The sequence below is a fragment of the Tachyglossus aculeatus genome, chromosome 4 (genome assembly GCF_015852505.1).
Source record: "Tachyglossus aculeatus isolate mTacAcu1 chromosome 4, mTacAcu1.pri, whole genome shotgun sequence".
NCBI classification, from domain to species: domain Eukaryota; kingdom Metazoa; phylum Chordata; class Mammalia; order Monotremata; family Tachyglossidae; genus Tachyglossus; species Tachyglossus aculeatus.
The window spans coordinates 118,365,572-118,392,629 of record NC_052069.1 but is presented as its reverse complement, the minus strand read 5'-3'; the positions used below and the strand labels follow the sequence as shown (position 1 = coordinate 118,392,629).

The 27,058-nt window shown below is 46.2% G+C and overlaps 1 protein-coding gene across 1 annotated transcript in view; it reads right to left on the bottom strand.

Moving 5' to 3' along the window:
* Window positions 1–786: 786 nt before the first annotated feature.
* MEGF9 (multiple EGF like domains 9) overlaps window positions 787–27,058 on the bottom strand; it is a 137,040-nt gene continuing 110,768 nt past the window's right edge. Inside the window, exons 6-8 of the mRNA XM_038745688.1 lie at window positions 14,346–14,489; window positions 7,948–8,220; window positions 787–1,602 (exon numbers count right to left, since the gene is read on the bottom strand). Coding sequence (XP_038601616.1) covers window positions 1,145–1,602; window positions 7,948–8,220; window positions 14,346–14,489 — 875 coding nt within the window. The 3' untranslated portion in view covers window positions 787–1,144. The remainder of the gene's footprint in view (window positions 1,603–7,947; window positions 8,221–14,345; window positions 14,490–27,058) is intronic.

Genomic DNA, 27,058 nt, shown 5'->3' with positions numbered 1-27,058 from the left:
GAATCATGCTGAAGAGAGGGACAGCCCCATCCCCGCTGCTCTGCTAGACTGAACCCAACTTGTTATCGCCCCGCTGAAGTCAAAGGGTGCAGGGCGCAGATTGTAGAAAGACAGGGTCAGAGTGGGAGAAGCCACTGGACAAAGCACACTCGGCCGCTTCAAACCTTCAGGGACATCTCTCGAGGGATTTGTACCAGAGTCCCAGCTCCAGCAATATCGCCATCTAATTTACAGTACTTTAAGCAATCTTCGTATTTTCTCTTTACAATGCCGCTACCTGCTGTACAAATAAATTCTAGATGATAAAATATGAAATGGGGTGGGGTTTTTTTTGTTTCTCTTTACAAATAGTTACAAACGCTGATCAGTTCTTCTGCATTTTCTATACACACACCGCTTCTTTGGAGGCGGGAGTAGGATGATAACTTACACAGTGACCCTGAAAGGGGGTCTCCGGTTCCCAATTGAGGCCTGCCGCCTTGCTTTCTTTTTCTTCTGCTGCTGAGAGCCTACCCTGTTTTTGATTCACACCGACGAGTGAGGATTCACGAAGGAAAAACTTAGAGGCATTGAAGGATCTTCTTGGAATGTCCCGGCCCCAGCGGCAGGAAAAAAAAGGAGCACTATTGGGATGAAGATGGGTCATTGATTTTTCTCATTTAAATGATTCTTGGTACAGAGAAACGGACACCGCCCTACTCCACTGCTCCACCTCGTCCCCCCGATGTCGATGAAATGTGTACCAGGAGTCCTTCTTCTTCACATGAGCTTTTTTTAACTGGCTCTTGGCTCAGTCTGGCTTCCCCCGGAGGTGAGCTGAAAAGAACGGCAGGTGATTTGGGGGGTCACCGGGGGAGTGCGACCTTGGCCCACCCTGGGGTGGTTTGGTACAAAAATAGATTTTCCATCAAGTCCCTTCCAACCACGAACTCTACAGGGTCTTCGCGGGGGGAACCGGAGGGAGCCGAGGTGAACGCGCTCCCCGTCTCCATCTGAAAATTTCCGACACGCTAAACTCCCAGCCTTTCTCAGCCAGCACTGACCGGTGGGTCGGCCCCGAGTTGCCCCCCCGCCGCCCGCGGCCTGGATCCGGCCGCGGGCTCCACAGGCCAGCGGCCTTGGACGAGTCCGGCTGGCTCTTGGCTTAGGCCTTGTAGTTGTGCATGGGGGTGGTCAACGTCAGCTGTCCGTTGGGGGCCACTTCGTTGCCGTCATCTTCCAACAAGCCGGAGACGTCGGCGTTGGGGATGCTGTCGTGGTAGCTGCTGAAGCTGATGTTGTCCTCCTTCAGTTCGATGGTCCAAAAGGGGGCATTCAGTTTCCGGTTTTGGTACTCCCGGTAGGTGTACACGGCCCCCACAAACCCCATCAGCAGCACCACCACGATGATGATGACCGTCAGGATGATGATGTTAAACTGGGTCCACGAGACGTCGGCTAACGCCGAGGTACTGTTTTCCGAGGAGCCTACGGAAAGTATCGTCTGCGCCGTGGTGGGGGAGAAGGTGCTGTTTGGTACCGTGGTGGGCAGAGGCGGCGGCAGTGTGGCGTTGGAGGCCCAAGGGGTAAGACTCCTGGTGGTTGGCACCTCTGGTGTGACTTCTAAAAACAGAAACCCGGCATGAGCGATTAATACGGACTTGTAAGCTAGTCTCTAGACCGTAGGCTCGCTGTGGACAGGGAATGTGTCTGTTTATTGTTATGCTGGACACTCCCAAGTGCTTAGTACAGTGCTTTGCACACAGCAAGTGCTCAATAAAAATGACTGACTGAATGAATAAATATGCTTTATATGACACACCACCACTCTTCACACATTTAAAGGCTTTGTAAGGTCACACCTCCTCCAAGAGGTCTTCCCTGATTAAGCTCTCTTTTCGCCGACTCCCTCTCTCTTTTGTGTCGTCTGTGAAATTTGGCACTATCCCCTTTGGGCACTTGGTATTCACTCTGCCCTCAGTCCCACATATGTAACTGTAAATTATTTATTTATATTAATGTCTGCCTCCCTCTCTGGAATGCAAGCTTGATGTGGGCAGGGAGCATGTTTAACAGCTCTGTTGTACTGTACTCCGTCAAATGCTTAGTAAAGTGCTCTGCACACAGTAAGTGCTCAAAAAATACCACTGTTTGACTGAAAAGCCCAGTCCCTGCCCTGGGGGAGTTTACAATTTAATATGGCCTTTCCCTATCTTTACAGCTAATGTAACTTTAGAACTTTTTCAAAAATCAGGGATCCCAAATAGGATCAGAAACTAAAAGGGAACAAAGATGACGGTTTTACAGGGATCCCAATAATAGTAATGGTAATTATAATTGCTATCAATATTATTATTATACTTGTTATATGCTTACTATGGGTCAAGAGCTGGGGTAGATACAAGTTAATCAGATTGGACACAGTCTCTGTCTTTCAAGGAGTTCACAGTCTAATAGTTATTCCCAAAGTGAGTCTCGAACGGGCCTTCTGCCTCAACTGTAACCTCCAAGAAAACCCTAGTCGGAGACCGGCTTCCACCCTTCACCTCCCTCGGCAGTTAGCGCCGATTCCTCCCAGTCAACAAGTACATCTCTGGGGTTGTTTGGCTCCCGGAGAGACCGGTAAGCTCCCGTCGCATCCTGGGATCACAGTGCTAAACCCAAGACTGGCTAACTCTTTTTACAGCTTTTTCAATGGGGCGAGTTTTCCAAGAAATCGGGGTAAACCCTCCCGCATCCCTGCACCGAGGCTCACGGGATTTTTGACAACGCAATCGGAACCCGCTTTGAAAAGGAGATGCAGCCTCCCAGATGGGGTGGGGGTGAGGGGCGTTGGGGAGCAGGAGGTCTTTAGGACATTCAGCCTCCCAAACCAATCAATCCATTAATGGTATTTACTGAGTGCTCACTGGGTACAGGGCACCGTACTAAGCGCTTGGGAGACTACACTTCAACAAGAGTTGGTAGACACGTTCCCTGCCCACAGCCTACACTCTAGCAGCTGTTGCTTCCCAAATGGCTCTGGGCTCAGAGGAACTAATTTCCTCTCCATATGCTTTCAGATTTCCAGTGTCCAAAGGAAGCATGTTTTAGCCAAAAAAAGTTTGCCCTTAAAAGGATCATTCCCTCGCTCTTCCGGTAGAGAAACTCATATCCCTTCCTTCCTCTCCCCCTCTTCCCCCTCTCCATCCCCCCCCCCGTCTTACCTCCTTCCCTTCCCCACAGCACCTGTATATATGTATATATGGTTGTACATATTTATTACTCTATTTATTTATTTATTTATTTTACTTGTACATAGCTATCCTATTTATATTATTTTGTTAGTATGTTTGGTTTTGTTCTCTGTCTCCCCCTTTTAGACTGTGAGCCCACTGTTGGGTAGGGACTGTCTCTATATGTTGCCAATTTGTACTTCCCAAGTGCTCTGCACATAGTAAGCGCTCAATAAATACGATTGATGATGATCCAGAGTGGCTAAAGAGGTGGGCACAGGGCCAAAGATAGATTCAGTCAATCAATCGTATTTATTGAGTGCTTACTGTGTGCAGAGCACTGTACTAAGCGCTTGGGAGAGTACAATGTGACAATTTATACACATTTCCTGCCCACAGTGACTCCAGACTGTAACCATCGGATGACGGGACCTCCTCACAAACCGTGTCGGGGAGAGCTCAACGCAGTGAAACCTGAAGCAGCGTGACCTAGTGGAAAGAGCACAGGCCTGAGAGTCGGAGGATCTAGGTTCCAATCCTGACTCTGCCTAATGCTTGCTGTGTGACCTTGGGCAAGTCACTTAACTTCTCTGTGCCTCAGTTCTCCGAGTCTCCCTCCAACCCCATACGGGACAGGGACCGTGTCCAACTTAATTCACTCGTACCTACCCCAGCGCATAGCGCAGTGTTTGACATTTAGTAAGCGCTTAACATAAACCATAAAACAACATCATCAACAACACCACCACCGACAAAACCCAAAATGGTGAAAGGGGAGAGGCAACTCCTGAATTATTAACATGGAAACTAAAATAGGTGAAGGAGAAATGTGAGTGCACCACAGGTGCTTTGCTCGATTCCATGACAGACTCACATTTCCTGAGCCGACATTGGAGCTTCAGAAGGGATTTGGTGGACCACAGAGGAGAGCCAGAGAGTTTTCTTCCCGCAATTAGACATCGGCAGACACCAGTTTTGCAAAAAGAACCCAAGTGGCTCACTCGGCTGTGAGCTGAGCTCAGGAAAGCTTTCAATATGTGAATCAATCAATCACTCATTCAATCAATTGTATTTATTATCAATCATGCTGTGAGCTGAGCTCAGGAAAGCTTTTAGTAAGTGAATAATAATAATAACAAAAATGTTGGTATTTGTTAAGCTCTTACTAAGCGCTGGGGTAGACACAAGGTAATCAGGTTGTCCCACGAGGGGCTCACAGTCTTCATCCCCATTTTACAGATGAGGGAACTGAGGCCCAGAGAAGTGAAGTGACTTGCCCAAAGTCACACAGCTGACAGGTGGCGGAGCCGGGATTTGAACCCACGACCTCTGACTCCAAAGCCCGTGCTGTTTCCACTGAGCCACGCTGCTTCCCCTGAATCAATCACTCAATCAGTCAGAGGTATTTATTATCAATCAATGGTATTTATTGAGAGCATTCGGTGTGCAGAGCACTGTACTAATCACTTGGGAGAGTATAATATAACAGAGATGGTAGACACGTTCACGGCCCGCAACGAGCTTACAGTCTAGAGGGGGAGAGAGGCATTAATATAAATAAATAAATTACTGATATGTATGTAAGTGCTGTGGGGTTGAGGGAGAGGTGGATGAAGGGAACAAATCCAATTGAATTTATTTATTTATTGAGCATTTATTTTGTGCAGAGCACTGTATTAGTGTTTGGGAGAGTACGAACTAAGATTTCCAGCTTTGCTGCCCTCAAAGACTTGATGCTCTATAACTGGGCTGGAATAAAAGGAACCTGAGTCACTTGGGCTGACGTAAGATGGTAGACACGTTCACGGCCCGCAACGAGCTTACAGTCTAAAGGGGGAGAGAGGCATTAATATAAATAAATAAATTACGGATATGTATGTAAGTGCTGCGGGGTTGAGGGAGAGGTGGATAAAGGGAACAAATCCAATTGAATTTATTTATTTATTGAGCATTTATTTTGTGCAGGGCAATGAATTAGTGTTTGGGAGAGTATGAACGAAGATTTCCAGCTTTGCTGCCCTCAAAGATTTGATGCTCTATAACTGGGCTGGAATAAAAGGAACCTGAGTCGCTTGGGCTGCCGTAAGATGGTAGACACGTTCACGGCCCGCAACGAGCTTACAGTCTAGAGGGGGCGAGAGGCATTAATTTAAATAAATAAATTACTGATATGTATGTAAGTGCTGTGGGGTTGAGGGAGAGGTGGATAAAGGGAACAAATCCAATTGAATTTATTTATTGAGCATTTATTTTGTGCAGGGCAATGAATTAGTGTTTGGGAGAGTACGAACGAAGATTTCCAGCTTTGCTGCCCTCAAAGACTTGATGCTCTATAACTGGGCTGGAATAAAAGGAACCTGAGTCGCTTGGGCTGACGTAAGATGGTAGACACGTTCACAGCCCGCAACAAGCTTACAGTCTAAAGGGGGAGAGAGGCATTAATATAAATAAATAAATTACTGATATGTATGTAAGTGCTGTGGGGTTGAAGGAGAGGTGGATGAAGGGAACAAATCCAATTGAATTTATTTATTGAGCATTTATTTTGTGCAGGGCAATGAATTAGTGTTTGGGAGAGTACGAACGAAGATTTCCAGCTTTGCTGCCCTCAAAGACTTGATGCTCTATAACTGGGCTGGAATAAAAGGAACCTGAGTCGCTTGGGCTGCCGTAAGATGGTAGACACGTTCACGGCCCGCAACGAGCTTACAGTCTAAAGGGGGAGAGAGGCATTAATATAAATAAATAAATTACTGATATGTATGTAAGTGCTGTGGGGTTGAGGGAGAGGTGGATAAAGGGAACGAATCCAACTGAATTTATTTATTTATTGAGCATTTATTTTGTGCAGGGCAATGAATTAGTGTTTGGGAGAGTACGAACGAAGATTTCCAGCTTTGCTGCCCTCAAAGATTTGATGCTCTATAACTGGGCTGGAATAAAAGGAACCTGAGTCGCTTGGGCTGCCGTAAGATGGTAGACACGTTCACGGCCCGCAACGAGCTTACAGTCTAAAGGGGGAGAGAGGCATTAATATAAATAAATAAATTACTGATATGTATGTAAGTGCTGCGGGGTTGAGGGAGAGGTGGATAAAGGGAACAAATCCAATTGAATTTATTTATTTATTGAGCATTTATTTTGTGCAGGGCAATGAATTAGTGTTTGGGAGAGTATGAACGAAGATTTCCAGCTTTGCTGCCCTCAAAGATTTGATGCTCTATAACTGGGCTGGAATAAAAGGAACCTGAGTCGCTTGGGCTGCCGTAAGATGGTAGACACGTTCACAGCCCGCAACAAGCTTACAGTCTAAAGGGGGAGAGAGGCATTAATATAAATAAATAAATTACTGATATGTATGTAAGTGCTGTGGGGTTGAGGGAGAGGTGGATGAAGGGAACAAATCCAATTGAATTTATTTATTGAGCATTTATTTTGTGCAGGGCAATGAATTAGTGTTTGGGAGAGCATGAACGAAGATTTCCAGCTTTGCTGCCCTCAAAGACTTGATGCTCTATAACTGGGCTGGAATAAAAGGAACCTGAGTCGCTTGGGCTGACGTGCTCTACGCCACTCCGTACAAGGACCTGCCCTGGTGATGCAATTTAATTTCAGAATTTTAGAAGCGTGACGGTAGACTGCACCACTGGTGTGTGGGCCTTGGGGAGCTGCTTGATTTAGCACTGAGCTTTACTGTGAAGAAAAGAAGAAGCAGCGTGGCCTAGGGGGAAGATCCTGGGCCTGGGAATCAGAGGACTTGAGTTCCAACCACAGCTCCGCCGCTTGTCTGCTGTGTGACTTTGGAGAAGTCGCTTCATTTCTCTGGGCCTCGTTTCTTCATCTACAAAGTGGGGAATTCAATACCTTGTCCTCCTTCCTACATAGGCGGTGAGCCTCTTGCGGGACCTAATTATTAAGCACCCCCCTCTCGACTGTAAGCTCGTGGTGAGCAGGGAACATGGGTAGGGACTGTCTCTATATGTTGCCAACTTGTACTTCCCAAGCGCTTAGAACAGTGCTCTGCACACAGTAAGCGCTCAATAAATACGATTGATGATGATGATGATGCCTGCGAACTCTGTTATACGGGACTTTCCCATACACTTAGTACATGATTGATTGATTGATTGATTGATTGATAGCTACCCCAGAGCTTAGTGCGGTGCAAGCCATAGTAATAATAATAATAATAATAGTAATAATAATGATGATGATGATAATGGCATTTGTTAATCAATCAATCAATCAATCATATTTATTGAGCGCTTACTATGTGCAGAGCACTGTACTAAGCGCTTGGGAAGTACAAATTGGCAACATATAGAGACAGTCCCTACCCAACAGTGGGCTCACAGTCTAAAAGGGGGAGACAGAGAACAAAACCAAACAGACTAACAAAGTAAAATAAATAAATAAATGTTAAGCGCTTACTATGTGCAAAGCACTGTTCTAAGCGCTGGGGGGGACACAAGGTGAGCAGGTTGTCTTCACAGTCGTCACCCCCATTTTACAGATGAGGTAACTGAGGCTCCGAGAAGTTAAGTGACTTGCCGAAGGTCACACAGCAGACAGGTGGCGGAGCCGGGATTCAAACCCATGACCTCTGACTCCAAAGCACGGGCTCTTTCCAGTGAGCCACAGTGTAATGCCTTATTCTTTCTAGAAGAGGAAGAAGGGGCATAAGGCAGTGTGCTCTTTAACCCGGAGAGGATCTCCCTCCCCTACGGGCTGGGCTCAAAAGTCCGGGCCTTACCTTCCTCGGTGCAGTTGTTTCCATCGAGGCCTGGGGTGAAACCTTCCCGGCACTGTTCACAGTGAAACCCCGCCGTGTTGTGGAGGCATTCGATGCACTCGCCGCTCTCGGGCTTGCAGATCTGGGGGTGTCTGACCCCATCCACGTGGCCGTGGCACTCGCACTTCACGCAGATGCTGTCGGAGTTGTAATAGCCGTGGTCACACTTGTTGCAGTTCCTTCCCGTGTAACCCTCCGTGCACCGATCGCATTCGGGCTCCAGCTGTCCGCTTTCTGAAAGAAAACCGCCTTGCTTGAGAAAATGACTTTGAACCTTTCAAAGGAAAGTTGTCACACAGGCATCAAGTCTCACAACCGGGACTGGCTCACCAAATTACAGAGGGGCCACTGAGGCCAGGGGTTCGGAGGGGGTCAGAAACTGCTTCTACCCCAGTTCACATGGGGCTCTGTATTTCTTCTTGAATACTCAAATGCCAATGCCCTGCACTTACACTAGAAATAATATTTTTATGAGTTAATTGGAAACAATTGCCTTCTTTAGCAGCACTCTGGATGCTCATCCATTTCTTTAACCTTGCGAAGCTGATTGCAACCCATAGAGCAGCGTGGCTTAGTGGAAAGAGCACAGGCTTGGGAGTCAGAGGACGTGGGTTCTAATTCCACCTGCGCCACTTGTCTTCTGTGTGACCTTGGGCAAGCCACTTAACTTCTTTGGGCCTCAGCTACCTCATCTGTAAAATGGGGATTAAGACTGTGAGCCCCATGTGGGACAACCTGATTACCTTGTATCTACCCCAGTGGTTAAAACAGTGCTTGGCACACAGTAAGTGCTTAACAAGTACCATAATTATTAGTAATTACTAATACTGAGAAGTTAAGTGACATGTCCAAGGTCTCACACAGCAGACATGTGGTGGAGCTAGGATTGGAACCGAGTTCCTTCTGATTTCCAGGCCCACTCAATCGGGGGAAGGCCACTCAAACTCACCCCTAATAAGACTACGATGAACCTTCCCATTCGGGGCAGACAGAGTCTGCCCAAGCACCCCGGGCTGATGAGGGAACAATGTGCCAATTTGTGAGATCAATGATGTGGCCCAAGGCAGCGGGGAAGCATTGTCTCAGAAAAACCAATCTGTTTCGGAAAGTCGCTGCCTTATGAAATCATGCCTGTCTATCCCTTATGCATGTTTGCTCGGGTGACGGCATCTGGGCTGAGGCGGCAGGTTTATTTACCATTTAATTATTCAAGAAGTTATTAAATGCCCTCATGCGCACAGGGTTGGGGTTTCTGGCAATGAAGAAAAATGTGCACTCCCTCTCCTCTTGGGGTTTACAGCCTAAGACAAGCAGGCACGTAATTGAGGTGCTTTTGCTAAAAGGCAGAAACTGGCAGAGAATACTGGAACGTCACATGAAAGAAAAACATCTTTCTGAGGGTTGATCATGGACTAGTCGAGCTAATGTCTTCCGGCTCCTTTAAAAGCCAACTGAATAGAGCCTAGCTGCAGAGGCAGCTCTGTGATTTCAAAGATTCAGTCTGTTGAAGCATGATTTTTTGATTCTCCCATCACACCAGATCTATTGCTTCAACCCAATTCTGAAAACAAAAACGTCTAATGAAACAAAAAGTTCCCAGTGCAGCAGAGAAAACTCTCATTATCATGCGAATTTAGGGGGAACAAACTGCCCCATGCATTATAATCCTCTAGAATGTAAGCTTGTTGTAGGCTGTAAACATATCTACCAACTCCATTATATGGTACAAGTGCTTAGCACAGTGTTCTGTGCAAAGTAAGCACTCAATAAATATGATGATGATTTTCACTCTAGGCTGTAAGCTCCTTGTGGGCAAGAAATGTGTCCACCGACTCTGTTATACTGTATCATCATCATCATCAATCGTAATTATTGAGCGCTTACTATGTGCACAGCCCTGTACTAAGCACTTGGGAAGTACAAATTGGCAACATATAGAGACAGTCCCTACCCAACAGTGGGCTCACAGTCTAAAAGGGGGAGACAGAAAACAAAACCAAACATACTAACAAAATAAAATAAATAGAATAGATATGTACAAATAAAATAAATAAATAAATAGAGTAATAAATATGATGATGATTTTCACTCTAGGCTGTAAGCTCCTTGTGGGCAAGAAATGTGTCCACTGACTCTGTTATACTGTATCATCATCATCATCAATCGTAATTATTGAGCGCTTACTATGTGCACAGCCCTGTACTAAGCGCTTGGGAAGTACAAATTGGCAACATATAGAGACAGTCCCTACCCAACAGTGGGCTCACAGTCTAAAAGGGGGAGACAGAAAACAAAACCAAACATACTAACAAAATAAAATAAATAGAATAGATATGTACAAATAAAATAAATAAATAAATAGAGTAATAAATATGATGATGATTTTCACTCTAGGCTGTAAGCTCCTTGTGGGCAAGAAATGTGTCCACCAACTCTGTTATACTGTATCATCATCATCATCAATCGTATTTATTGAGCGCTTACTATGTGCAGAGCCCTGTACTAAGCGCTTGGGAAGTACAAATTGGCAACATATAGAGACAGTCCCTACCCAACAGCAGGCTCACAGTCTAAAAGGGGGAGACAGAGAACAAAACCAAACATATTAACAAAATAAAATAAATAGAATAGATATGTACAAGTTAAATAAATAGAGTAATAAATATGTACAAACATAAATACATATATACAGATAAATACAAGTGCTCTGCACACATAAAGTGCTCAATAAATACCATGATGATTATGTTCACTCTAGGCTGTAAGCTCCTTGTGGGCAGGGAATGTGTCCACCAACTCTGTTACATTCTATTCTTCCAAGTGCAAAGTACAGTGCTCAGCACACAGTAAGTGCTCAATTAAATACAACTGATTGATGGACCGATCAAATATAGTCTGGCAGCGATATAGAAGAGGCATTTTCTGAGTGGTGCCTGGTTATGGAATGGTAATCTTGGGGTTGGGAACCAAAATGAAGAAAGCCTGCCAACCTTTCATCTGTTTGCTTTATTTCTGAGATACAAAGCTCAGTTAGTACAGTGCTTTGCACACAGTAAGCACTCAATAATTATAACTGAATGAATGAATGAAGCTCACTGCTACGTTGTCGCTGCTACACTGTGCATTCTAAAAGATCATCATCATCATCAATCGCATTTATTGAGCGCTTACTGTGGGCAGAGCACTGGACTAAGCGCTTGGGAAGTACAAGTTGGCAACATATAGAGACAGTCCCTACCCAACAGTGGGCTTACAGTCTAAAAGATGGCAGGCCCTGGTGCTCCCGTTACACAAGGAGTCCCTAGCAGCCCCTAGGATGCACATATATTGGGGTGGGGAGGCACAGGGGCCCAGAAAAATAGTGGAGGTGAGGAAAGGAAGGGCGTTGTGCTTTCTCTGGAAAATGGAGAGATTGTTGCTGTTTTTGCGGGGGAAAGGCTTGCAACTGAGACAGCTCCAAAAATCACTGTAGAGGGAACGGCATTATTCCAGAAATGTTCTATGCCTCAAAGCTGACCGTCTCCTGGGTTACACCTCTCTGAAAAACCGCTCCTATAAACGTTGCGGTTGCAAAACCCAGAAGCAATGTACAGCAGTGAGTTATTTCTTTGCCATCACCAGACAGTTCAAAACTTTTATCGGATGTATGGGCCCCCAGATAAAGCGAAGTGTTTTATTATAATTTGAGAGCTCATTTGTCATCGCAAGATCAATTTTTATAACAAATTTAACAAATAAATTTCAAAAATGAAGGGAAATCATGTCCCTCAGAGTTCTGTAGCAAATCTGGCCCCCAAAATATCTTATGGCAAGAACAATGAACCAATCAATCAGTGGTATTTATTGAGTGCTTACTGTGTGGAGGGCACTGTACTAAGCACTTGGGAAAACACAACAGAGTTGGTAGACGAAATTCCTGCCTACAGGGACCTTACTGTCTATAGGCGGACACAGACACTCAAATAGATTAGGGATTGGGGAAATGGTAGAATATAAGTATACTGACATAAATATTGAGGGGCTGGAGTGAGTATCCAAGCGATTAAGAGGTACACAGCCAAGTTCATAGTCAATGCAGGGGTGAAATTACACGCTTAGATTTAGTCTGGGAAGCCCTCTCGGAGGAGATGGGGTTTTAGAAGGATTTTGAAGGTGGGGAGCGTGGTGGACTCCATTTGTATGGTTTCTTTCTTCCAAAAGGTTCAAAACACATTATGCCAATTTCAAGGGACAGTCAATCAATCAGTGGTTTTATTGAGAACACTACACTAAGTTCTTGGCAGAATACAGAAAAATACATTTGGGAGACATGATCCCTGCCCATAAGAAATTTATAATCCAGAGAAGTGGACTGACATTAAAACAAATTACAGATAGGGGAAATGCAGAGTAAAAGGATATGTACCCCTAGCTGTGGGGCTTGGGGCTGGGGTGGATATCAAAGTGTTTAATACAATTTAATACAATTGAATTGAATTAAGGGGTATGCACCCAAGAGCATAAGTGAGAGTTTAGGTGAGGCAGAACGGAGTGGGGATGGGGTGGGGAAATGACGGGTTAGTCAGGGCAGGGCTCTTGGAGGAAATGATTTTAGTAGGGCTTTTTGAATAATAACAATAATACTTATTATGGTACTTAAGTGCTTACTATGGGCCAAGCACTATTCTAAGCGCTGGGGTAGATACAAGTTAATCAGGTTAGACACAGTCCCTGTCCCTCATGGGTCTCACAGTCCTAATCCTCATTTTACAAATGAGGCAACTGAGGCCCAGAGAAGTTAGGTGACCTGCCCAAGGTAACACAGCAGACATGTGGTAAAGGCGGAACTAGAACCCAGGCCCTGCTGACTCCCAGGCCCGACTCCCAAGCCACTAAACCACGCTGTTTCATTTCCTTGAAGCTGGGGAGAATGGTGGTCTGTCAGATGCGAGGGGGAAGCAAGTTCCAGGCCTGAGGGAGGATGTGGGCAAAGGGCTGACGTCAACACAGACAAGATTGAGATGCACTAAGTAGGTTGACGTTGGAGGAGCGAAGCGTGCGGGCTGGGTCCGTGAGGTTAGGTAGGAGGGGAGAGCAGATTGACTACTTTAAAGGCAAAGGCAAGAAATTTCTGTTTGATGTGAAGGTGGGTGGGCAACCACTGGAGGTTCTTGAGGAATGGGAAGATGGGCACTATAGAGTTTTTCAAAAAATGATCTGGGCAGCCGAGTGAAGTATGGACTGGTGAGGGGAGAGACAAGAGGCAGCGAAGTCAGTGAGGAGGCTGACACGGTACTCAAGGCAGGATATGCTAAGTGCTCGAGTCATCCGGGTAGCAGTTTGGATTGAGATGAAGGGGTGGATTCTAGAGATGTGAAGGTAAAACAGACAGGATTTGGCAACAGACTGAATATGACTGAAGGATGATGCCCAGGTTAAGGACTTGTGAGACAGGGAGAACAGTGGTGCTGCCCACAGCGAAGGGAAAGACAGGGTTTGGATGGGAAGATGGGGCGTTCTGTGTTGAACACGTTAAGCTTGAGATGTTGGAAGGCTATCCAAGTGGAGATGTCCTGAAGGCAAGGGGAAATGTGAGACTGCAGAGAAGACGGGAGGTCATGGCTGGAGAGAGATCTAGGAATTATCTGCATAAAGATGGCAGTTGAAGCCGTGGGAGTGAATGAGTTCTCCAAAGAAGTGGGCGTAGATGGATAATAGAAGGAGTCCACTTCAGAACTGAGCTTTGAAGTACCTCCAAATGTGAGGGGGTGGGAGGCAGAGGAGGAGCCTGCCCAAGAGCCCGAGAAGGAGCTGTCAGAGACATAGGAGGAGAACCATGAGAGGACGGGATCGGGGAAGCCAGATTAAGATAGTCAATTCTTTACTCTGAAGATTTCTAGGATTCCTCCACCCTCTGGCTTTCACCCCTTTGTTACCACGCACGGGCTGCTCCAGAGTGACTAATACAACATGCAATTCTCTCCGCACGTATCCTAACTTAGAGAGGAGCATTCTCTCTTCCAGACTTTTAGAGGTCCCCTTTACTGCAATGCTGTCTTCAGTGACATACACTGCGGCAGTGCTCTGAAGGGCTACGTGGCCTGAAAGGGTTAATGCTCCTCTCAGAGCACATGGCTTCCTACCAGGGAGTAACTTTAGACCCTGGGACAAGTGGGCTCCTTCGTTTTTCAGGGTTGGGGCCCGAGGAATAGTCCCACCTCCTGAAGCCCTTTTCTTCATCTTAGCTAAGGATCCCTCAGCCCCCTTGGCCTACTCGTAGTCATCTGCTGGTGTTCTTGACGGGTACGCTCAGATCCACGCTGGGACCCTGGCCTTGGTCGATACGAAGGTTCAGAGATCGACAACCGATCAGGTCTTACTTATGTGACAGGTGCCGGTAGATGTCACTTCTGAACACGGGCAGCGGACGCATGAGTGGGGAGCAGTGGCATTCCTGTAGAAAGTGGCTTTACAATCTTCACAATGGACTCCTTCGCTGTCTCCTTCGCAGTTCAGACAAGCCCCTAAGAGAAATGAAGCAAAACACACATTTTATCGAGGATTCATTCGTTCATTCAATTATATTTATTGAACGCTAACTGTGTGCACAGTACTGTACTAAGCACTTGGAAGAATACAAAATTGCAATAAAGGGACACACTGCCTGTCCACAATGAGCTTACAGTCTAGAGCACGAGCTTAAGGTCTAGAGGATCTGAGTGGGGAGGCCTGAGGGGCAGCAAAAATTCATTTATTCATTCAATTGTATTTATTGAGCACTTACTGTGTGCAAAGTACTGCACTAAGCACTTAGGAGAATACAATGTAACAATAAACAGACACATTCCCTGCCCACAATGAACTCAAAGTCTCACAGCAAAAACTAACTCCGGTTCTCAGAAATGGGCAGTAATATTAATAATTTTGGCATTTGTTAAGTGCTGACTCTGTGTATGGTCTTTGGAAGTTCTCTTACCCTCCCTGCATAAATTACTGAGTGTTCACTGAGTGCAGAGCACTGTACTAAGCGCTTGGGAGAGTCCAATACAACAGAATTAACAGACAAGTTCCCTGCCCATAGCAAGTGTCTAGACAAGGTACAGGACATACATTTTTCCCCAGGGATGGATCTCAGAGTCCCAGTAGATGAGAGCAAAATGCCAGCTGCTTTCTCTTTTTGAGGCTTATTAATATTTTGTCCATGGGCCTCGGGCCCTAGAACCATTATGCTGTGCTTCATTCAGTGAAAGCACTTATGTCAAAATGTTCAGAACAGTTTCCAGGACAAACAGAAACTGCTGTTGCTGTTCTTTTGGTTTTAGGTCCTCTTCTTCAGTGAGAGGTTGGTAAAAAACAAAAAAAAATTATGCATTCGCATATAAAACAGGGCACAGCCAATCTTTCAAAACTGAAAAATATACGGTGGCACCGTATGCAATACCAATTAAAGAGTGTGCAGGCTTCACAGGTTTTTAAAAACTGATTTTAAAATAAGATGCGATTTGAATGTCTTCACGTCCCATATGCAAGAACATATTACATGTCACTCATGATGTAAGGCTACCCTTCGTTCCATCCCGTGTGCTAGCATGTTGAACAGTGATAGGTCACGGGGCTGCAAATCAGAGGTCACTGACCACTTGCGGCAAAATCAACTGCTGCTCAGCGTTCCAAGTTTCAAGGAGGGCAATGTGAGAGAAGATGAAGGTTAATTACACCTTAATGAAACTCTTGCTCTCTCTGCTTGGGAGCAATTAAGGCAATCTGGTGGGGAAATCATCCGGCATCATGATAATTACCCCCTCAATTATTTTAAGGATACTAAATGCCACAGTAGGCTCCAGGAGAAAAACACAAGGAAAAACTCACACAGATCTGGCCTGCAAGGAGTTTTCAATCTGAAGTAGAGGCAAGACCACTCGTAGAAAACCCTGACTCTCAAGAAGTACTGAGAGTGTACATAACTCGGAAACAACATCAGAAGTAGTTCAAAAGGTCAATAGCCCATCTAGGGCTAACTCAATTCATACGTTTAATCGTATTTATTGAGCGTTTATGGTGTGCAGAGCACTGTACTAAGTGCTTGGGAGAGTACAATATAACAATTAACAGACACATTCCCTGCCCACAATGAGCTCACAGTCTCTCCTCATATCCTCATGTATCCACATATCTCATAACAACCGACATGAATGGAACAATATCAATGATCAGTGGTATTTATCGAGTGTTTATTGTGTGCGGAGACCAGGGGTAGATGCTTGGGAGAGTACAATGCGATACAGTTAGTAGATCCAATATCTGCCGACAGGGAGTTTGCAAGCTAAAGATGTTCTTCTTCAGTCTCCTGTGGCCGCAAGTGGCCTGGGATCTCCTCCCTGGGCGTGGACAGGATCTCAGGTCTAAGGCAAGGCCTCTCCCAAGCACTTAGGTGCACTGCACAAAGTACTCAATAAAAACCACTGATTAATTGATTAAGGATGCTGTGATGGATGTGGCAACAGTCTCCCCCTCTATACTGCTCTCCCCAGCTGGACTGTAAGCTCACTATGGGCAGAGAGGTGTCTGCTAATTCTCCCAAGTGCTCAGTAAAGTTCTCTGCACACAATAAGCACTCAATAAATACCCCTGATTGATTGACTGATCAGGCCCCACTCTGCAGTCTCCAGTTCTTTAAGCTGGAAAAGATGTGGGAGCCAACATGGCACTAGGGAGGGGGTAAGAAGGGAGACAGCACTGGGCTTCTCAACCATGGGCCAGAAGCAGGCTTTAGCACCACATGGGAGTTCCGACGTGGGTCCACCATCTGCTGGGACTGGACTACACTTCACCGAGGCAATCAGTCTTCATTTGACTACCTATCGTATGTTTATAGTCCTTTTCCTACTCTTCTTCACCATTTGGCCATACAGTAGTGGAGTCTACAGAGCAAGCAGAGAAAACTCACCCTCTGCTAAATGACAATCGCGCCAAGCAATTAAAGAATCGATAGAGAAAGGTTAAATTTGATCTAATCCCGAATCCCCAATGAATAAGCCACGTGCCTTTTCTTACAGAGTCTTTCTTCACTGCTGGGGCAGAAATTCTGCTGTACCCAGTATTTCCTTCGATCAGATACTCAGGTTGGCTCATTTGCTGGTGCTTAATCATCTGGAGGTCAAATTGGCTATCAGTGATTAACTGGCTGTTAATTAACAGACCAGTGATCCATCCAGACTAGCATTCTACAGCGGCTGTGGGATGTCATGCGAAGGTTGCCCTCTTAGGCATCATCGTCATCATCAACAATGATATTCACTGAGCGCTTACATATGAAGAGCACTGTACTAAGCGGTTGGGAGAGTTCAATACAGCGGAGTTGGCCGACACATTCCCCGCCCCCAGTGAGCTTCCAGTCTAGAGGGGGAGACAGACATTAATATAAATCAATAATCTTATTTATAATTTATAGATAGGTACATAAGTGCTGTGGGGTTGAGGGTGGAATGAATATCAAATGCTCAAAGGTCACAGATCCAAATGCATAGATGACACAGAAGAGAGAGAGGGCTGGGAAAAAGAGGAAAAGTAGAAAGTTTGGAAATCATAATGGATAGGGACGGACCATTTTACTTTCCAAACTTTCCTTTCTGCCTCTCTAGATTTCCCTTTAACATATATAGTACTGTCCAGAGAATTCAAAGACATCTCTGAAAATGACATTCATCTATGAGAGCATGGCAGGCTGAAGGGGCCAGTATGGGATCCACGCTGTGCCCAGAAAAAGGCTGTTCCATATTGGGTCATGCCTAATGCTTGCTGTGCCTGGCACCGTTCTCTCTTTTGCTTCTTATTCCTTTCGAATGCACAAAAGAGAGTAACCCTTTTCTTGTTAGCCATTTGCCACGCCAGACTCCCCTCGGAAAATGGTTCCGTTTTCGGCTGGGATGCAGTATTGTCTGAAGTTCTGTTTTATCGTGTCCTTAGAATGCTTCTTTCCTCTTTGCTTTGAGTTTCCCAGTTACGGCCCTCCAGAGAGCATTTGTTTAGGTATCCTGCCGCGGCTCATTCTTCTCACGTATCCCACCCAGTGGAGCAGCTGTGTTGAAGTGAGGGTGGCTTCGATGCTAGGAGACCGTGTTCCAGAAACTCATTGTTTGTAATCCCTCTTAGCAATCCATTTTCGACCCGTCATCCGTGAATTTATTCAGACCCCTCTTCGAACTTGTTGATATTTTCTTCTTACATAACTTCCTGCGGTAACAAATTCCATATACTTACCATCTGCTGTATGAAGTGTTTCCTTTCGTTTGTTTTGAAATGCCGCTGAAACAGTTCAAAACAATCTTCAATAGGTACCACTCTGTCCTGGTGGTGGGATATTTGGAGAACAGCAACGATGTTCACCCTGCCCTCACCTTCATTATTTCTACAGACTTCAGCCATGCCCCTTCTCAGCCTGAGTCTTCCCAGCCTGGAGTCCTGTGCTCATATGGAAAGTCCTCTGGACCTCTGACCATCTGGGTCGTACTTGTCCAGCTCTGTTCTATCTTCCCTAAAACGGCTGGCGAGCAGGACTGCACGCAGAATTCCAGGGAGCAGGAGAGCAATTTCTTTGATGATGGTTAAACCAACTTTAACGGGGGCTTCAGTTTCTCAAATATAAAATGGGAAAACAATAACAGCCCCTTTGATTAGAAGAAAGATGGTTCTCTGAATGCTAAATGCACTTCCCTACCTCTTCGTTTCTGAAATCTAAGTCACAGTCGCTCTCCTCATCAATAGGGCTGCAGCGGGGCTCTGTTTGCTGCAGGGCCTTGAGCAAGTCAATTCACTTCTCTGTGCCTCATTTACCTCATCTGTAAAATGGGGATGAGACTGTGAGCGCCACATGGGACAGGGACTATGTCCAACCTGATTTGCTTGTATCCACCCCAGTGCTTAGTACAGTGATGGGCACATAGTAAGCACTTAAAAAATACCATGATTATTATATTTTCAGGTAAGAGGGAGCTGCCCTAATGTTCCCCAGACCATTTCCTCTTTATCATTCTCTAAAGTGTGGCCTAGTGGATAGAGCCTGGATTTGGAGGTCAGAAGGACCTGGTTTCTAATCCCAGTTCTGCCCCTTGTCTGCTGTATGACCTTAGGCAACTCACTTCCCTATGCCTCAATTACCTCATCTGAAAAATGGGGATTAAGACTGTGAGATCCATGTGGGGCAGGGACTGTACCCAACCCAATTTGCTTGTATCTACCCCAGCCCTTAGCGCAGTGTCCGGCACATACTAAGTGCTTAACAAATATCATTTTAAAATACTATTATTGTTGCTATTATTATTTTCATTTTACTGAGTAGCTCATTCTTCTACCTCTGACATTCCCTGCTACTACTTAGAGCTCTGCACTGAGAGCACAGGTGGAAAAAGGGAAATTTGGGGGGAAATGGCAGGATGGGCAGTGCTTACGTTGCCTGAGAATTAGAACTTTCCTGAACCACCTCAGGCTTTTCTCCCTGCCAGATTCCGCCAGTTCTGACAAACTTAGCCTCTCTCGTGTGTTATGGAAAGTTTAATGAAGATTCAAAGAAACCTCAAAGGCATCTTAAACTTTCCATGCTTCTTTCTTTCTTTCATTCGACTGGCGAAAATTCCTTTCCAATTCTGCAGGAACTTTAATTTGCAAAGTAGTCTCTCTCCCGACTTTCTGAGCTGGCTCCACGATGCACAATCCAGAAATGGATTTCTTCCTGAAGTCCTAACTCACTTCTGGCCACATAACCGGCTTCCTTCTTCATGACCCCTCCACTGGGACTGTATGCTTGGTTTTCTTTGGTTCTTTTTTTGATGGTATTTGTTAAGCGCTTACTGTGTGCCGGGAATTGTACCAAGCTAATCAGGTTGGACACTGTCCCTATCCTACACGGGGCTCCCGGTCTCAACTGTCACTGTCCAGTGGTGGATCTGGGACTCAAACCCTGTTCTTCTGACTGTCAGATCTGTGCTCTTTCTTCTCGGAGGTTCTCACCGGTCCAGTCAAGCTGCACAAAACTTTCCTGTATTCTCCACTCTTGGATGGTGGCTTCACTCTCGAGGGGCAGAAGAGAGGGTGGAGGCTGCCCTGGTTGTTTCCGCCATCCCCCTTCTTCTCATGGAGCCCTTTTAGACTGTGAGCCCAACTTTTAGACTGTGAGCCCAACGTTGGGTAGGGACTGTCTCTATATGTTGCCAATTTGCACTTCCCAAGCGCTTAGTACAGTGCTCTGCACATAGTAAGCGCTCAATAAATACGATTGATGATGATGATGATGATGGAGCCTGGAGTCCCAGTGATGTGAGGCTCCGGGCCAGTGGCTCCCACCTTCTTCTTCTCCTTTTTTTAAAATAGTATTTGTTAAGCACTTACAGTGCTTAACAATACTGTCAGCTGGGTGACTTTGGGGGTCAGCTGGGTGACTTTGGGCAAGTCACTTCACTTCTCTGGGCCTCAGTTCCCTCATCTGTCAAATGGGGATTCAGTGTGAGCCCCCCGTGGGACAACATCACCTTGTAACCTCCCCAGCGCTTAGAACGGTGCTTTGCACATAGTAAGCACTTAATAAATGCCATTATTATTATTATTATTATTATTATTACAGTGCCAGGCACTATACTAAGCAATGGGATCAGCAGACTGGACACGGTCCATGCTCCACATGGGGCTCCCAGCCTTCATCCCCATTTTACAGATGGGGAAACTGGGCCCAGAGAAGTGACTTACCCAAGGTCACAAGGCAGACAAGTACTGGAGTGGGGATTAGAACTCAGGTTCTTCTGACTCCGAGGCCTGGACTCTATTCACCAACAGCACCCGGACAGCTTCTCTGTAGAGATCTTCGGAGGGTGGGAGCTTCACTCCCGCAGTATTTGGTGGGAGGAAGGGGGCTGCCTCACTGTGGGACTCCTCAGTAACCCCTCCATGTTCAGTTTTAGCTTATCCAACTTCTTTCCTGAAATTTCCCTTTCAAGTACAATAAATAGCTTTGCAGTGTCCTCTCCTTTCTCTCCCTATCGCTCTTTTTCTTGTTTTTTTTTTCTGACTAGTTCTGTCCCATTGGAACACCACCTTCTTTCCCAGGGTCAATCAATCAATCAGTCGTATTTATTGAGCATTTACTGTGTGCAGAGCACTGCACTAAGCGCTTGGGAAGTACAAGTTGGCAATCAATCAATCAATCAATCGTATTTATTGAGCGCTTACTGTGTGCAGAACACTGTACTAAGCGCTTGGGAAGTCCAAGTTGGCAACATCTAGAGACGGTCCCTACCCATAAGGGAGAGGCACGCTACATCCTTCCCTCTGCCAAGCTATGCCTCCTGAACATCCAAATCGAAGAAGCAGGGTGGCTTAGTAGAAAGAACATGGGCCTAAGAGGCAGAGGATCTGAGTTCTAATCCCTGCTCCACCATGTGTCTTCTGTGTGACCTTGGGCAACTCACTTCACTTCTCTGTGCCTCAGTTTCCTCATCTGTAAAATGGGGATTCAATACCTGTTCTTCCTCCTATTTAGACTGTGAGCCCCACGTAAGGAACTAAGTCTGACACTATTATCTTGTATCTACCCCAGCACTTGGCACAGGGTAAGCAATTAACAAATACCACAATTATGATGATGATGATTATCTATTATTAGTAATATGTGGAAATCCTAAAGTAGAGCCTTTCCCCACCCCCCAGACCTGGAAGCGGTCTGCCCTAGTGGAAAGAGCATGGGCTGGAGAGTCAGAGAACCTGAATAATAATAATAATAATAATAATAATGATGATGGCATTTGTTAAGTGCTTACTATGTGCAAAGCACTGTTCTAAGCGCTGGGGAGGATACAAGGTGATCAGATTGTCCCACATGGGGCTTACAGTCTTCATCCCCATTTTACAGATGAGGTAACTGAAGCACAGAGAAGTTAAGTGACTTGCCCAAAGTCACACTGCTGACAATTGGCAGAGGCGGGATACTAATCCCAGCTCCACCACTTGCTTGCTGTGTGACCTTGGGTAAGTCACTTCACTTTTCTGTGCCTCAGTTCCTTCATCTGCAAAATGGACAGTCAATATCCGTTCTCTTTCCTACTTACTCCGTGAGCTTCATGTGGGCCCTATCTTGTATCTACCCCAGAGCTCAGTACAGTAAGCGCTTGACAAATACCACAATTATTATAATTATTATGCTGACCCTGAAGTGGACTGTGTGCATTTATACCACTGCTTTAGCAGCACATCATCAATGACATTTATTGAGCGCTTACTATGTGCAAAGCACTGAACTCACCACTTGGAAGAGTACCACACAACGGTGTGGCAGACATGTTCCCTGCGCACAGTGAGCTTTCAGTCTAGAGGACAGTGTGCCATCAGTATTTGCAGTCAGTATTTGTGATCACCGCAGCACAATTTATCAACAAAGACAGCCACATAACCTCCTCCTAGGACTGGAACCAGTTTTCCTCGGGAGCGATTCGATACCAAGAAAATGACAAAATAGAGGACTGGAAATGTTCTTCTGAGATCCTCTAAGTCTATTTCAGCCGAACTGCGTTGTAATCGTCTTCAAAACAAGGCTATCCTCCGTCTTCGTACAGATCTCCCGCTGACTTCCGCCTGCACTGCATAACCCTAGCTGTCACTCAATTCTTTCTTAACTAACCTCTAAATCTTCTAGTTGTGACCTGCCAAAATCCCAGCAGTGAGCCTGTGAGTCGGTGAGAAGCAGCGTGGCTCAGAGGGAAAAGCCCGGGCTTTGGAGTCAGAGGTCAGGGGTTCAAATCCCAGCTCCACCAATTGTCAGCTGCGTGACTCTGGGCAAGTCACTTCACTTCTCTGTGCCTCAGTTCCCCCATCTGTAAAATGGGGATTAAGACTGTGAGCCCCCCGGGGGACAACCTGAGCACCTTGTAACCTCCCCAGCGCTTAGAACAGTGCTTTGCACATAGTAAGCGCTTAATAAACGCCATTATCTCAGGGGAAAGAACATCGCCAGTCTCCCCAAATTCTGCTCTCACTTATTATGGGCTGTTCCTTCCTGCATTAACAATTTTTAAATGCAGGGACCCCTTTAATATGTCTCTTGCACAGGAAAAACCCCCTGAACTAAATCATAAGCATGGACACCGAGCCACCAGAGGGTGCTGGCTCCATTGCACTGATTTTGAAATTGACAAAGAAAAGAGCGATTTTACCTAAAGCAAGAAAAGCGAGGCCAAATCCAAGACCCTTCAGACCACACTCCAATCGCATTACCTCCCAGAAAAAAAAAAAATCCAATCTCCACTTACTAAGCGTCCGAAAAATAATTATGGCATTTATTAAGCGCTTACTATGTGCAAAGCACTGTTCTAAGCACTGGCGAGGTTACCGGGTGATCAGGTTGTCCCATGTGGGGCTCACAGTCTTAATCCCCATTTTACAGATGAGGGAACTGAGGCCCAGAGAAGTGACTTGCCCAAAGTCACCCAGCTGACAAATGGTGGAGCCGAGATTTGAACCCATGATCTCTGACTCCAAAGCCCGGGCTTTTTCCACTGAGCCACGCTGCTTCCAGGGGGCTCAGGGGTTCACCTGATCAATCAATCAATCAGTGGTATGTATTCATTCATTCATTCATCCAATTAATTCCATCATATTTTTTCATTTCATTCATTCATTCAATCGTATTTATTGAGCGCTTAAAAAGATTACTGCTTCAAAAATGTAAACATGAGAAGAAATCTGAATTATGTTCCTGTAATGCTGATGTTACTAACAACAATAATAATCTTCATCATAATAAAAGCAGGGGTGGGCAGTTAGTCGGAGCTTAATAATAATAATGGTAATAATGGCATTTATTAAGCGCTTACTATGTGCAAAGCACTGTTCTAAGCACTGGAGAGGTTACAAGGTGATAAGGTTGTCCCCCGGGGGGGCTCACAGTCTTCATCCCCATTTGACAGATGAGGTAACTGAGGCCCAGAGAAGTGAAGTGACTTGCCCAAAGTCACACAGCTGACAAGTGGCGGAGCCAGGATTTGAACCCATGACCTCTGACTTCAAAGCCCGGGCTCTTTCCACTGGGCCACGTTGCTTTTCTTCTGTCTCCCCCTTTTAGACTGTGAGCCCACTGTTGGGTAGGGACTGTCTCTATATGTTGCCAACTTGTACTTCCCTAGCGCTTAGTACAGTGCTCTGCACACAGTAAGCGCTCAATAAATACGATTGATGGATTGATTGATTGATTAATGAATACCATAGTGTTACTGTGGTATTTGTTAAATGTCTGCCGTGTTGTTAAGTACGAGGCAGGCGGAGCAAATGAGATACAGAACCTGTCCCATATGGGGCTCACATCTCATTTACCGTCAAATATCCCAGGAAGCAAAGACTGGGACTTTGCCAGAGAGCCCCCGTGAAACAGAGCTTCCGCGGAAATCATGACCCTCTCATAATTTTGCCAGCTTTAGCTGCTGGAGAAAATGGAGAAAGTTCACTCCTCTCAAGAAGACTCTTGAGCCATCAGTAACCTACACCAACCTGGATACACAGGCCTGTTCCGCCTTGGCTACCGAAGGAAGTACCAATTTTCTCTTGGGTTTGTTGCCGTTATTTCCCTTGCTCGGGCTGTCAGTCATCAGACCATTCTTAAAGAGTGGCCTAGTGGAAAGAGCATGGGACTGGGAATCAGAGGTCCTGGGTTCCAGTCCCATGTACCTTCTGTGTGCCCCTGTGCAAGTCACTTCACCTCTCTGTGCCTCAGTTCCCTCATCTGTAACATGAGGATTCAATACCCGCTCTCCCTCCTACTAAGACTGTGAGCTCCAGGGGTTCACCTGATCAATCAATCAGTGGTATTTATTTATTCATTCATTCATTCATTCAATTAATTCCATCATATTTTTTCATTTCATTCATTCATTCAATCGTATTTATTGAGCGCTTGCTGTGTGCAGAGACTGTACTAAGTGCTTGGGAAGTACAAGTTGGCAACATGTAGAGATGGTCCCTACCCAACAGCGGGCTCACAGTCTAGAAAGGGGAGACAGACAACAAAACAAAACATATTAACAAGATAAAATGAATAAATATGTACAAATAAAATAAATAGAGTAATAAATACGTGCAAACATATATACATATATACAGGTGCTGTGGGGAGGGGAAGGAGGTAAGGTGGGGGGATGGGGAGAGGAAGGAAGGGGCTCAGTCTGGGAAGGGCTCCTGGAGGAGGTGAGCTCTCAGTAGGGCCTTGAAGGGAGGAAGACAGCTAGCTTGGCGGATGGGCAGAGGGAGGGCATTCCAGGCCCGGGGGATGACGTAGGCCGGGGGTCGACGGCGGGACAGGCGAGAACGAGGTACGGTGAGGAGATTAGCGGCGGAGGAGCGGAGGGTGCGGACTGGGCTGGAGAAGGAGAGAATCGAGGTGAAGTAGGAGCGGGCGAGGTGATGGACAGACTTGAAGCCCAGGGTGAGGAGTTTCTGCCTGATGCACAGGTTGATTGGTAGCCACTGGAGACTTTTGAGGAGGGGAGTAACATGCCCAGAGCGTTTCTGCACAAAGATGATCCAGGCAGCAGCGTGAAGTATGGATTGAAGTGGGGAGAGACAGAAGGATGGAAGAGCAGAGAGGAGGCTGATGCAGTAATCCAGTCGGGATAGGATGAGAGCTTGAACGAGCAGGGTAGCGGTTTGGATGGAGAGGAAAGGGAGGATCTTGGAGATGTTGCGGAGGTGAGACCAGCAGGATTTGGTGACGGTTTGGATGTGAGGGGTGAACGAGAGAGAGGAGTCAAGGATGACACCAAGCTTGCGGGCTTGTGAGACGACAAGGATGGTAGTGCCGCCAACACTGATGGGAAAGTCAGGGAGAGGGCAGGGTTTGGGAGGGACGACAAGGAGTTCAGTCTTGGACATGTTGAGTTTTAGGTGGCGGGCAGACATCCAGATAGAGATGTCCTGAAGGCCAGAGGAGATGCGAGCCTGGAGGGAGGGAGAGAGAGCAGGGGCAGAGATGTAGATTTGGGTGTCATCAGCGTAGGGATGACAGTTGAAGCCATGGGAGCGAATGAGTTCACCAAGGGAGTGAATGTAGATAGAGAACAGAAGGGGACCAAGAACTGACCCTTGAGGAACCCCTACAGTAAGGGGATGGGAAGGGGAGAAGAAGCCTGCAAAACAGACTGAAAATGAGCGGCTGGAGAGATAAGAGGAGAACCAGGAGAGGACAGAGTCTGTGAAGCCAAGGTTGGATAGCATGTTGAGGAGAAGGGGGTGGTCCACAGTGTCGAAGGCAGCTGAGAGGTCGAGGAGGATTAGGACAGAGTAGGAGCCGTTGGATTTGGCAAGCAGGAGGTCACTGGTGACCTTTGAGAGGGCAGTTTCCGTGGAATGTAGGGGACGGAAGCCAGATTGGAGGGGGTCGAGGAGAGAGGAATTCGAGGCAGCGCGTGTAGACGATTTGTTCAAGGATTTTGGAAAGGAATGGTAGGAGGGATATGGGGTGATAACTAGAAGGTGAGGTGGGGTCAAGAGAGGGTTTTTTTAGGATGGGAGCGACATGGACATGTTTGAAGGCAGAGGGGAAGGAACCAGTGGAAGGTTAGTGGTTGAAGATGGGAGTTAGGGAGGGGAGAGGGGACGGAGCACTTACTGTGTGCAGAGCACTCTACTGAGTGCTTGGAAGAGTACAATATAACAATAAAAAGACACATTTCCTGTCCACAACGAGCTTACAGTCTAGAGGACCAGCAGGAGAAGGAGGTAGCACTGTAACTCCCAGAGAAACCCGGCTTCTGATCACCTGCTTCCAGAAATCCACTTGACTGTCGAGGTTGTGGGTGTTCTGGGTGACCAGATCGGGCCTTGCCCCCTCCATGGAAGTCCCCCATGTCTCTAGAGAAGCAGCATGCCATAGTGGATAAATCACGGGCCTGGGACCTGGGTTCTAATCCTGCCTCTGCCATCTGTCTGCTGTGGGACCTTGGATATGACACTTCACTTCTCTGTGCCTCTGTTCCCTCACGTGTAAAATGGGGATTAAGACTATGAGCCCCATGTGGGATGGGGACTGTGTCCAACCTAATCTGCTTGTATCCACCCCAGCATT